This window comes from Tyto alba, unplaced genomic scaffold, assembly GCF_018691265.1.
Source record: "Tyto alba isolate M040663 unplaced genomic scaffold, T.alba_DEE_v4.0 Super-Scaffold_14, whole genome shotgun sequence".
Classification (NCBI taxonomy): Eukaryota; Metazoa; Chordata; class Aves; order Strigiformes; family Tytonidae; genus Tyto; species Tyto alba.
This window is the reverse complement of record NW_024881276.1, coordinates 34,570,551-34,584,000: the sequence shown is the minus strand read 5'-3', so window position 1 is coordinate 34,584,000 and position 13,450 is coordinate 34,570,551. Positions and strand designations below refer to the sequence as shown.

At 38.7% G+C, this 13,450-nt stretch overlaps 1 protein-coding gene across 1 annotated transcript in view; it reads left to right on the top strand.

The window, feature by feature from the left end:
- The window catches only part of NCAM2 (neural cell adhesion molecule 2), a 311,529-nt gene that overhangs the window by 290,095 nt on the left and 7,984 nt on the right, over window positions 1-13,450 (top strand). The window contains exons 16-17 of the mRNA XM_032988334.2: window positions 2,983-3,187; window positions 9,122-9,241. Coding sequence (XP_032844225.1) covers window positions 2,983-3,187; window positions 9,122-9,241 — 325 coding nt within the window. The remainder of the gene's footprint in view (window positions 1-2,982; window positions 3,188-9,121; window positions 9,242-13,450) is intronic.

Sequence of the window (13,450 nt, the reverse complement as noted above, 5' to 3'; positions counted from 1 at the left end):
CTAGGTCTGCTGTAATAGTAATTTGCATTAGTTTTACAACTGACTTTTGCGGGAGCAGTTAAACCAGTACAAAGTCCCAGCAATTTAAGAAAGAAAAGAATTATGCTAAATATTAATTTTTAAGAAGTAATTTTATATATTTTCATTAATATTAAAAATAAAACATAACACAGGTACTTTTAAAATATAAGGCAAGAAGGCTGATGATAGCCATGTTCCTTGCCTCTCCACAGGATATGGCCATGTTCCTGTCACTCTTTGGGGTGTGTGAGATAAAGGAGAGAAATGTTGGAAAAGTATTGGCAATAATAAGAAATGAAAATTTCAAATATTTTGAAACAGAAACCTGTATGAACAGGTGGGTTGCAAGTAGGAGAAAAAGGAAATGGGACATGTAGGGCAGTAGTAAGCATGGGGAGTACTGAATGAAAAGGAAATTACCATTCATAAAGAGACAGAAAAATATGTTACAGTTAAATGGTTAGGTTTCAGATGTCTCATCAATACCAAGAAGATTGAAAATAAAAAACAGTCTTCCCTACAACTACAGCAAATGAGTATGAATATCACTGTACAAAGGAGCAATATTGTTGCTATAAACATTTCCTTCACCTACCAGTCAAAATACTGTGTAGGCTTTTCAGTCACTGAATCATTTGGAGTGCGAAGCTTGCCACATTACAATGTTCCAGTGACACTGGAAATGTTCTTTACATCAGTTAAAAATGTGTCTCGCCATGGTAAAGGCTTCTTAACACTGCATTAAAAAAAAAAAAAAAAATCCTAAAAATAAAACAGCAACAAAGCAACCCTCCATCCCTTTAAAATATGGATTAACCCTGATTTTTCGCCTCCACATTCTATTTAGTGGTTAAGAAGTTATAGAGAGGAAAACTGTGCTGTGTAAGGTCTCTAGAACTGGACTCTGTAGAATTTACTGGTATGGTATCTGTTGAAACATATAAGCTTTTCAATAACCTTGAATTAAGTATCTGTTTACATCTTCCTGACAACTCAGACTGGTGAACACAAATGACTGAAGTTTACAAAGGAAGTCCTTAAATAGATGGGTGAGTGTATGGCTAAAATAAGTTTAGGAAGATGTATCAGATATTATAATATTTAACTAGGAATGGTGATGTTAAAAAAAAAGGAAAGATAATTAATTCTTGTGAAATGTCAACTTCCAACATTGTTGATAGGGCAGTGCATAAATGATACATCATTTCATTGCTGTGCTATTATTTTTGCTATTTATATAGTGTTTTTTAAGTCTTTCTGAAAGAAAGAAAGTAACTTTGAAGTAATATCTGTCTATTTATCCGCCTATCCATCCATGTAATTATATACACTGAATTCTGGCTTATTGCATAATAGCATCCTGAAGAACAGTTCTATAATAAGACAACCCATACAAAAGACAGTGAAAACAATTACATAAGAGTTAATATGTTCCCCTTCTTTTGAAAAAAATCTTTACTTTTCCTTTTAAGTGTTCTATCACATAGACTAACAAAGCATGTATTTCTTTGTATGTATTGTTTTAGACATCCTCAAGAAACTATTTTTCTAATTATATTTGAAAGGGTAAATAGATATTTTCTTAAAAACTAGTTAAGCAGAAGCATGAAATCTTAAGTTATATTCTTAATCTGAAAACAGTCCACAATGTATCAGGGAGGTAGAAGAGGAAGAAGATGAAGATGATAGTAGTAGCCCCATTAAAATATTTATATCACATTGCATTATATTTTGGTGTCTTACAGCAGTATTCAAGTAGTCTTCTGTCAGAAAAATCTTGCTCTTACTTTGGCAACAGGCATAGATACAGCTGCAAATGGAAATGTACCACTGCACTGCTGACTCATGCATCACTTCAGGGCATGGTAACACTAAGTAAGCAATGCTGATGTGCAACACCAATGTGCAAAAAGCCCAGTTCTGCTCCTCGGTGGAGTTTGTTCAGGATGTAGCATCACACAAACCATTGTCACTAGCCAATTTCTGAGCTAGACTGACACCTTCTTGAATTAGCTCCGTGCATGAACCGTTACTGAGGTGGCTTTTTTTTTTTCCCTAGTTTATTGATCAGATACAGGTCCTCTCCTTTATAAGGGTCATCAGAGTTCACAAACACAGTAGTTGTTGATCTTCTGAGAATCACACTATTCAAAAGTCTGTAGCATTACTTTCTGTTATGGAAATGTCAACTGAGAAAAAACATTAAAATAGTTTTCCCGAGATTTGTAATGAAGTAAAATTAGCTAAGCATCAGCTTCCATAATACAAATACAGAAAGCAGTATCGGATGTGGAATATGTTTATTTTGAAGAGTATGAATGTATTTTGAAGGTACAGGACTGTACAAAATGAGGTCCTAACCCTATAATAATTTAATAATGTGCATAGTTTTCCTCATACTAATTTATTTGAGACTGTATGCGCAATTGTTTGCAGATTAAATAGCTTGAATTAACTTATTTTAAGACATTTTTATTCTACTTTAATTCAAAAAATGACCTTTACAAGAATAAATAATGGTTTGACACTCTCTTAAACTTTTCAGTAATTCTGCTTAGCACCACTGCTAATTAATTATATTTGAAATGTGGAAAATGACAACTTATATCAACTATTATTATGTTGAACATTTAAAATGTTTTTCATAGGTTGCACACTGATACTCTCAGACTTGGAGTATTAAGATATGATGTTATTTGTTGTTAAATAATGTCATTTATGTTCTGTGATGATAGTGGAATTTTGACAGTGAGAAAATATATGGAAAAGATGGGGTTTGTGATTTTTTTTTTAATCAGATTGTATACATGCTTAATCTTTAGGACAGTTTGTTTCCATTAATTTCTGAATGGTTAATTTCTAAACATCCATAAACCTCCTGGCCTACAGCTTAAAAGCTTTAGAAAATACTATTATTTAGGATGAACTTTATTAATAAATTTCAATTTTCTTTCCTTCAAGACACTCTTTTTAATGGTCTTGGCCTTGGTGCTGTCATTGGCCTGGGAGTGGCAGCCCTTTTGTTAATCCTGGTTGTGACTGATGTTAGCTGCTTCTTTGTACGGCAATGTGGATTGCTGATGTGCATCACCAGAAGGATCTGTGGGAAAAAGAGTGGTTCAAGTGGAAAAAGCAAAGAACTGGAAGAAGGAAAGGCTGCTTACTTGTGAGTACTAATTACATATTTTGGAAACTTCATTAAAAGAAAAAGCTATCTGTCCAACTTACATTAACCTTACGGCCATCTTTTGGTGTGGCAAAAGGAATTAATAAAATGTTTCTATTAAGTGGAAAAGTGTTCCTCTGAAATGTAGAAATATAGAATTATTTGTGGTCAAATGTTGCCTTAAAAGAAAAATGAACACAAAAAAGTCATTTACTACACTTCATTTAAGATGGTCTCTTTGTGCAGCTTGACACAAAGGAAGTCATTTGTAATTCAGTAATAGTTATAAGCACATCTTTGGTCCATGAGGAACAGGTAAAAGGTCATTTTAACTCCATTTCTACAAATCCATCTTTGAGCTGCTATTACCTAAACCCTCAGCATATGGTTGTGGCAGTGCCAGTAAATCTGGGAGCGAAGGATGTAGTAGTATAAAAAACCCGTGAAAGTTCTTCTTCTCAGATATAGCACTTGACAAAAAGTCTTGTTACTTGCCCATAGGCTTTAGGAATTAAAAGTATTGTTGATTTTTAAAAATAGGAGTGCTGAGTTGTGTGTGGGTGAAATGCTGGTGTACGATTGTTCTTTATAGCAACAGCCAATGACTGCTAAACTTAAATGAGGAATAAACAGTCATCATTTTCACAAATGCTCTTGTATAGTGGCTACTTCATCAGACAAATGTGAATGAACTGATCATTTATGTGCAAATATGTTCCCTTAAATGCTAGGAGTGGATAGTAAGATCTCTCACAAAATAGTTCAAGTACTGATTGCGTAAAATAATAGTACTTTAAAGAACCAACATTTACAGGGTTTTCAAAAGGTAAGCTGGAGAGAGGATTACTTATGGTCCCTCATTTTAGACAGTTACATTTTTTTATTAAAGAAATGCTGAATTTCCTCATTATCGTAGAATCACAGAATCATAGAATGGTTTCAGCTGGACAGGACCTTAAAGATCATCTAGTTCCAACCCCCCTGCCATGGGCAGGGACACCTTCCACTAGATCAGGTCTCTCCAAGCCCCATCCAACCTGTCCTTGAACACTTCCAGGGAGGGGGCAGCCACAGCCTCTCTGGGCAACCTGTTCCAGTGTCTCACCACCCTCACAGTATAGAATTTCTTCCTTATACCTAATCTGAATCTACCCTCTTGTGGTTTAAAACCATTACCCCTCATCCTATTGCTACCCTCCCTGATGAAGAGTCCTTTCTCATTTTCCTTGTAGCTCCCCTTTAAGTACTGGAAGGCTGCTATAAGGTCTCCTCAGAGCCTTCTCTTCTCTAGGCTAAACACCACCAACTCTCTCAGCCTGTCCTCATAGGTGAGGTGCTCCAGCAACCTGATCATCTTCATGGTCCTTTTCTGGACCCACTCCAACAGGTCCGTGTCCTTCCTATGCTGGGGGCCCCAGAGCTGAATGCAGTACTCCAGGTGGGGTCTTGCAAGAGTAGAGCAGAGGAGGAGAATCACCTCCCTTGACCTGCTTACCACACTTGATTTGATACAGTTGGCTTTCTGGGCTGCAAGCACACATTGTTGGATTGTACTCAGTTTTCCATCTACTAATACCACCAAGTCCTTCTGCTCAGGGCTGCTCTCAATCCACTCATCGCCCAGCCTGTATGTGTGCATGGGATTGCCTTGACCCATGTGCAGGACCTTGCACTTGGCTTTGTTGAACTTCATGCAATTCTCATGGGCCTACCTCTCCATCCTCTCCAGGTCCCTCTGGATGGCATCCTTTCCCTCCAGCATATCAACCACACCACACAGCTTGATGTCCTCGGCAAACTTGATGAGGATACACTCAATTCCCACTGTTCATGTTGCCAACACAGATATTAGATGGTGCTGGTCCCTGTACTGACACCTGAGAAGCACCACTTATCACTGCTCTCCACTTGGATGTCTAGCCCTTGACTGCAACTGCTTGAATTCAACCATCCAGCCAATTCCTTATCCACCAAGTGGTCCATCCATCAAACCCATGTCTCTCCAATTTAGAAACAAGGATGTTGTGCAAGACAGTGTCAAATGCTTTGCACAAGTCCAGGTAGATGACATCAGTTGCTCTTCCTTTATTACCAATGCTGTAACCCTGTCATAGAATGCCACCAAATTTGTTCAGGCATGATTTGCCCTTAGTGAAACTATGTTGGCTGTCACCAATCACCTCCTTATTTCCCACATGCCCTAGCACAGTTTCCAGAAGGAACCGCTCCCTCATCTTGCCAGGCACATGGATGAGACTGACTGGCCTATAGTTCCCTGGTTCTTCTTTTCTTCCCTTTTTAAAAATGGGGTTATATTTCCCTTTTCCAGTCAGTGGGAACTTCACTGGACCACTATGACTTCTCAAATATGAGGGATATTGGGTTAGCCACTTCATCTGCCAGTTCCCCCAGGACCTGCAGATACATCTCATCAGATCCTATGTATTTGTGCACCTTCATGTTCCTTAGGTGGTCATCTGATAGACTTCTTATGCATACACTGTAATATTTGTGAGAATACTGTCTTTGTGTGGTCTAAATAACATTTACTGGTCCAATTCCTGTGTACTGTAGCTCTCCCAGTAGTCAGGCCTTGCAGTTCATTCTCCTGCAGCTTCCCAGATCCCATATTTCCCCAGATCCATATGCAGCAGATCACATTTTGCACACTTAATTACTCATAGCTGTGTCAGGCTTATTCACTGTCAGTAGTGGAGGTCTAAGTGTCTTGATTTTAGTTCTGGCAACTGGGATTCAGAGACAGTGTCTTTCTTATGTAACTTGATTACATTTCCTGGTTGGGTTCTCAAGCCTTTTGGAATCATCTCCATAGAACAAAACCAGTCATAAGAAGGCACAGAGTATTTACATCAAATAATGCTTCTGAATAGAAGTTTTGCCATAAAATAGCTGTTTCCTGTTCTCCACAGCTAACAGTAAGAGAAGGAATAACTGCATTTTTTCTACTGTGTGAAGCCAGCATGTCCAGGTCAATAGAATCAAGATGTGAAGCTTTTGGTTCTTGCTCAGCTGTCCTTTCCTTTTGAGCACAACACTTCAGTTTATGCTTTGATCTCCCATTCAAGAGGTGACCAAGTACGAAGAACTATGCAGACCCTCCTGAATAGGAAGACCTTAGGGAGCTAAAGTTGCAAATGCCAGTTGACAGCAGTTTATGCCTTGCTATCAAGATCTCATACCCAAATGCCATTCCATGCTGTCGCAGAAAAGCATAAAGCTGATCACTTAATATTTATTCCTCCACTACAATTCAACAACTATCTTATTATATCTCTTTCCTTGTTGGGGTGATCTTCAGCCAGCCAGATCTTAAAAGATTTGGAACTGTTCTTATTTTAGTCTGTTCTCTGCATAAGTATATTGTCAGGCTAAACTTTCAAGACAGTCTTGAAGAGTCAAAATTTGAATTTATTTCATGCCAACTGCCATTCCCTAAAAGACACTCACATTCCACTGTTTTAAATACGTCAGTTCACATTCTGGCTTTTTGAGTGGGTTTATGATACAGTTCTTTGTTACATTTGATTGTAGGATATATATAGAGTCATTAATTATGTTCCATATGTAATGAATGTAGATGACACAATGAAAGTAAGATACACACAGCCACCTAGAATAGAAATGACATAATGTGTTTCCTACAAATCACTTTCCCTTCTGTAGAATTTTTAATTGCTACACAGTTTGTACTTTCTGTACAGATCAATTTCTCAATCCTATTTGAATGCTACTCATGAATAATGTCTTTTTTAGACTTTTGGTCATGCAATAATGTATGTTTGTCAGTAAGACTGTAGATTGTAGTACAGACAAACCAAGTAGAACTTAGAATTCCCTCCATCAGACCTACTATGATCCATAATCTTTTCACAGATATGAGGTAGACATGACAGTTATCTGCACCATGTACAGAAATTAGCATTATATCCATTTGCGTATCTTAAAGTAGAATTTTGCTTGCAGAGGTGAATAAGCATATGCAGGGTTTTTTTTAAATAACCAGAATCTTTTAGACTGCTACCTATTAATTCTTCCCAAGTCAACTTCTTGACTACACATTTATCTGTGCTATGTTCTTAACCTACAAAGATTTTCCTTGAGCATACCTACCAGAGGATGGCAGAGTTTTCTAAGTACTTCATAAATAGATGGATTATTGTAGTTGTAGCAGCCTGTTTGATGATTATCTTCTCAGGAACAATATGAAAATGTGAGATATGAATTAAACAAGAGTTTGACTGGGTCTTTGCTATAGCACATAGCAGTCTGACTGATCTCTAGAACATCACAAGACCAGAAAATAGTCTGCTAAATATTAAAGTGATTGTTCATCTGTAATTCAGTTACCCTGTGTTTCCAGACTGCAGCTGATGAAGTTCCAGGATACAATTCCTCATCTGATGACAGGAATAGGGATGAAATATTTAGATGGAAATAGATTTTATTTTGGAAATACCAAATGTATCGTCAGTATATTTTGATCTGCCCTTTAGGAGTAAAATTATATGCAAGTTTATTAGTATTAATATTGTAATGCTTCTGTAGCAGTAAGCATCTATTTCCATATCATGGCCATATTATTGAGAGCAGCCCTGCGGAGAAGGACTTGGGGTTACTGGTGCATGAAGAGATGGCTGTGAGCCAGCAATGTGTGCTCACAGCCCAGAAAGACAATCATGTCCTGGGCCACATCAAGAGAAGTGTGGCCAGCAGGTCAAGGGAGGGGGATTCTGCCACTTTACTCTGCTCTTGTAAGACCCCACCTGGAGTGCTGTGTTCAACTCTTGAGTTCTCAGCACTTGAAAGACATGGACCTTTTGGAATGGGTCCAGAGGAGGGCCACAAAGATAATCAGAGGGATAGAACACTTCTATGAGGAAAGTCTGAGAGAGCTGGGGTTGTTCAGCCTGCAGCCTTTCAGTATTTAAGGGGGTTTATAAGAAGGATGTTGAGGGACTTTTTAGTAGGGCCTGTTGTGATAGAACAAGAGGTAATGTTTTTAAAGTGAAAGAGGGTAGATTTAGATTAGATGTCAGGAAGAAATTACTGTGAGGATGATGAAACATAGGAACAGGTTGCCCAGGGAGGAGGTAGATTCCCCATCCCTGGAAACATTTAAGGTCGGGTTGGATGGGGCCCTGAGCAGCCTGATCCAGCTGAATATGTCCTTGCTCGTTGCAGGGGAGGGGTTGGACTAGGTGACCTTTAGAGGTCACTTCCAACCAAAACTATTCTATGTTTCTATGATTATCAACAAAAGAATAATGACAATACTCAGTACTCACTGCTCCATCTTCCTTACAATTCATTGTCCAGTTAGCACAAAGCTTATTCATTTACTTACATGTGAGAGATTAACATTTGTCCCTAAAATGGGGAAAATATGACTTAGAAACAAAGAGTTTCTTCTACCAGTTCAAGCAGAAGGGGCTAGATTCTCATCACACTGGGGCTCTTTACCTCATTCTGCAGCTGGGATTGTTACAATCTCAGGAGATTAAAATACAGTTCTGCAGTGTATATACTAACATATAGGCTCTTTACACTGCCAGAAACATTCAAGCAAAACTAGGAATCAAGTCCTATATTTATTACACTAGGTTAGGAAAGTTTACATCTATTCCCATGAAAAGGCCATTGTCTTATTATTTAGTCATAAACAAAATGCTCTTTTGAGATGCTAATCCATGATGTTTGCAGAGTTAGGTAAGTAACCATGGATACAGGATGCTTTGAAGACTTCAAGGAATTGGGAACACTCTGTTAGATGTGTCTCAGTGTTGTTAGTCACTGATAATTAGTTCTGCCTTTTCTTTGCCGACTTTTGAGAGAAGAGGTCTTGGTAATTAGTTATGTGCAATGACTTTGGTTAGTACGATGATATGAGACTAAGACTCTTTTAACATTTTTTAGGAAAGATGGATCAAAAGAGCCAATAGTGGAAATGAGAACAGAAGATGAAAGAATTACCAATCATGAAGACGGGAGTCCAGTAAATGAGCCAAATGAGACAACTCCCCTCACAGAACCAGAGTAAGTAGCCTGACATTCCCTGGAGTTTCACACAAGCTCCTCCTGGCTGTGAGGATGGACTGGGATTCCTGTGCTCTGGGAGGGAGATACACATGAGCACGGGAATAGTGTACTGCAGCATTGCGGTGTATGAGTGTGATTTATTTTTTTTTACAGTAATCAATCTAAATCATAGCACCCCACACAATATTGCTGAGATTAACATTAGACAGTTTTCTCTTCTTTGTGTGACCCAGAGCACAACCAAATCAGGTTGTTATCCAGCTCTTCAATAGCAATAGTGCAATAGCATCAGTTCTGCAGCGATAATTTACACCACCAGCTGTTTGGAGGTTAATGAGTATCCAGGGAAATTTTCTGTCCCTCCCTGCTGCCCTGACTCCTGAGGAGTTTCTCCTGTGCTTTTGGTGAAAACAGACATAGTGGCTCTGTGGGGGGGGGGGGGGGGGGGGGGGGGCAGGATGGGGGTGGAGGGGGTGTACCCGCAGCCCCTGCCCTGCCTTCCTCAGCCCACTGGCCCCCCCTGCCCAGGGACCAGGAGCCCCAGATCAGCTCCAGCCTCATCAGCAGCCTGTGCCCCGTCCTGGAACTGGTGGGACACAGACCTGCATCCTGCTGCGTTCAGGGGCTGGAGGTGAGGGCAAGGCTCTGCCTGCGCTCTCTGGCTCTTGGGCTGCATCAGAGCTTGCCCCTGCCACTCCCCTGCTGCTCTCAGCTAACCTCCAAGCCCCGTGGGGAGGGCAGAGGCAGGTCACAGCCCTGCCACCTTCTCTCTGAGCCCCAGTACCCACAGTCACTTCACCCCTCCAGCCCTCCTGCAGTGGTGACTGAGCAGGAAAACAAGGTTGTTTTTTTTTTTTTGTCAGGTGAATCTGATCTTTACCACCTACCCAGCAGTCGTTAACCACTCTGTGGGAATAATCTCCTGACTCTGAGGAACGGCCTTAGGTTGAGTCATACACACATCCTCACGTATACCCTGTATGTAGGTCACAATTATCCCATGCTCCAGAAACCCAGGTCTTCACAGGGTGGTCCCTTCCTGCTTTCATTCACATAACTGAGAGCTTAGGTCAGTATTTAAGTCCACGTGATGTAATTGGATCAATACTGCTGCAGAGCAGCCACTTTGCTCGGTTCCCTTGTGCCTGCTTCCCATCCCTGCAAGCTGCTCTCAGCACAGAAACCACAGCAGTTCTTGTCCAGGCTCGCAGGACCTGGCTGCCTCCTGAGTCACGGGGATCAGCCTTGGATTCAGGGATCCTTGGCACTGGCAGTCAGGTTGTTTCCTCCATTTTGCTGTTGCAGCCCCTGGAACAGATTAAACTGGGTAGAGTGGCAGTTGTTTTATACCCAAATAGCACTTTTCAAAACCTGTGAGGAGGATAAAGTAACATTTGCAATAGGACACAAGCAAGCTGGTAATTTGCTAAGCTTACTATTACAATGAGAGCTTCTGATATACTTTTTTTTTTTTTCTTCTGAAAATTTAGTTTGGAGGGAAACTAATATTTCAACAAAGGTGTTGACAGTACCATTCCTTCTATTGAGAGCCCACTTAGTGGTGCTAAAGGACATGAACTGATTGCTCAACAGTTTCATTTCTAAGCCTCAAAAGTTGATTGATTTTAAATTATTAATGAAAGCTCCAAGTTACTTTGGTTTGAGCCCAAAGCTTTTTATGTGTTGTAAAAATCTCCTACCTCATGAGATCTTAAAGCTGTCATGACTAAGACGACACTTTCTAGTATCTATAGAGTTTCACCAGTTGATTATCTTATGGAATCACAGTTGTTTTTTAAAAGGAGAAGATGTTCTTATAAAACAGTCTTTTTATCTTTCTGAAAATACAACAAAATTGCCTTCCTCACCATTATCAAGAACTACAAAAGCCAGAACCTTTAATAAGAAAAAGCCCTGTGTTTTTGTCTGTCATTGGCATTTACAGTAAATGGCAGGTGTGTTAAGTAACTGCACATTAAGTGTAACTATACACTTCTTTAAAGAACTTGTACCTGAAGACTTCAAACTTGTGTTCATTCAATAATTATGGAATATGTTGAATGACTAGTGATATATTTGCTCTTAGTATTAGAATTTATAATGAGGGGCAGTGTATAAAACCCAGTTATCTAAGGAGATAGGGGAATGTAGTTGTGAACATTGTACAGGTTCAGTGGGCCTTGGATACGTTAGTGGGTAAGGCACTGGGGCCACATTTTTTCATGCTTCAAGACTATTTTGTAGTGCCAGATCTTGCAAATACAAATGAGATGCATATAGCAAGGGACATGATACCAGGAAAGATTAAGTTCAGTTCTTCCTGCTTGTCCCAGTAATTAGAACAATTGACAGGAGTGAAATATGAGAAAGTTAAAATCAAAAATGTTTTATTATCTTAGGGGAGGGGGAAAGAATCAGCCACTGGTAGCACAGAAAAATGACTAAATCATAGGAACAACTGATAAGAAGTTTGATGGGTATTATGTCCTTGGGAGAATAGGACTGCTAAGACATATTAATAGTGATGACAGTTTTCTTCTTGGTAATTTCTCATCACACAACCAGTAGCAAAAGGCATCAGTCCAAGGTACAGCTGGACAGAGGTCAGCTAAAGATTCGGGACAGCGTCACTTAGGAAACTAAAGATGAATAGAACATCACGCAATCAGGACATCTGAAGGGACACTGATTCTAGGGGAACTGGATAGACCTGCTCAGAAACAGGTCATAACTGATAAAACAGAGAAGCAATATAAAGTACAGGTGAGATGCCACTAAAGGACAGGAGTATGCAATAGGGTAGAAGTAAGTGTCTCAGTAGGAATAACACAAAATCACATTGTCAACAACAGGTGCTGTAAGCCAGAAAGGCACACACTGTGCAGGGCTAGGATGAGCAGTGGGGATCTTAGAGGGAAGAGTTTAGCTTGCAGGAAGGAAAAGTTTCAAGGTCATTCCAGGCAGGCAACATTCATACAAGATGGGATTCATTCTGACTAATTATGACTGTCTTAAAGGTATACAAGATAAACCTTCAGTTTAAGTTAGATTAAATATTTTGAATAATTAGGTGAATTATTTTGAACAATACCAAATTATATTCAAAACGTTAGATGCAATTTAAGCATCTATGGGAAATAATTAATAAAGAGATTACTTCCTCTTACAGTAATATTTTCTTGTCAAAGCCAGGTTTGTGTTCCATGTGTGACAGATGAGCAGAAAGCATTTTTACCTGCAAGTCAACAAGTTTTAATAATGCTGTCAGGAAATAAATTTAAGCTATGCATTTCATATTACGTATCTGTAATATGACTAAAATAACACATACAATGTGGTACTATAATTACATTCCAAGTCTGACGTTATTGTGTTTCTAGTACTGGCTGAGATTTTCTTAGTGTTAATGAAGCTTGATGAATTCTAGTATAACAGTAGATAGGAGCCATTTTCCTATAAAATATGAAAGTAAATATTCTAGTTAAAGTCTTGTATGGGCAATATCAGCAGACTATTGCAGTTAGGCCACATGTAGTGCTAGAGGAAGTCGATATTATTAATGATCGAAAGCAGCCAGCATCTGATGAAAGCAAAATAACCTTTTAAAGTTCTCTAGTATTTTTTTTTTTTTTTTTAAAAAAGCTTTTATTATGAAATGCTTTAAGGTTTGAAAAGGATTAGTCTGCCCAGCTGAAAAATATAAAATTATTTGAAATAGATATAGCTAAAGAAAAATTAGGTGTAGGAAAAGTGTTGTAATTAGAACATTTAAACTTGATTTAGTTAATTAAAAGAGGAAAATGATTGAATCTGTTAATAGAGATTAAAGATGAATTAATACTTGAAACAAATAGGAAAATTCCAGAATAACAAAAATGTTGACATAGTCAAAAAGGATAATATCTAACGATAACTGAACTGATAACTTCACATCATATCCAAAAAAACCCACAAGATTTTAAAGACGTTAAGGTCAAAGAATGGTGGATGGACTTTTTGATGAGGAGAATTTGCAAAACATTTTATTTGTTTGTAGGCCTTTTTTCTTTTTGCCTTGCACTGAAAGCAAGGCTAATTTTATCACACTGGTTGCATGAACATGGATTTCAGTAATACCTAGTATCCTTCAACAGGATTCTAGCATATCTTCCTACTTCAAATAATTTGAAATTATTTGTAACATGCTCTTAATCCACTTCTCCAAAC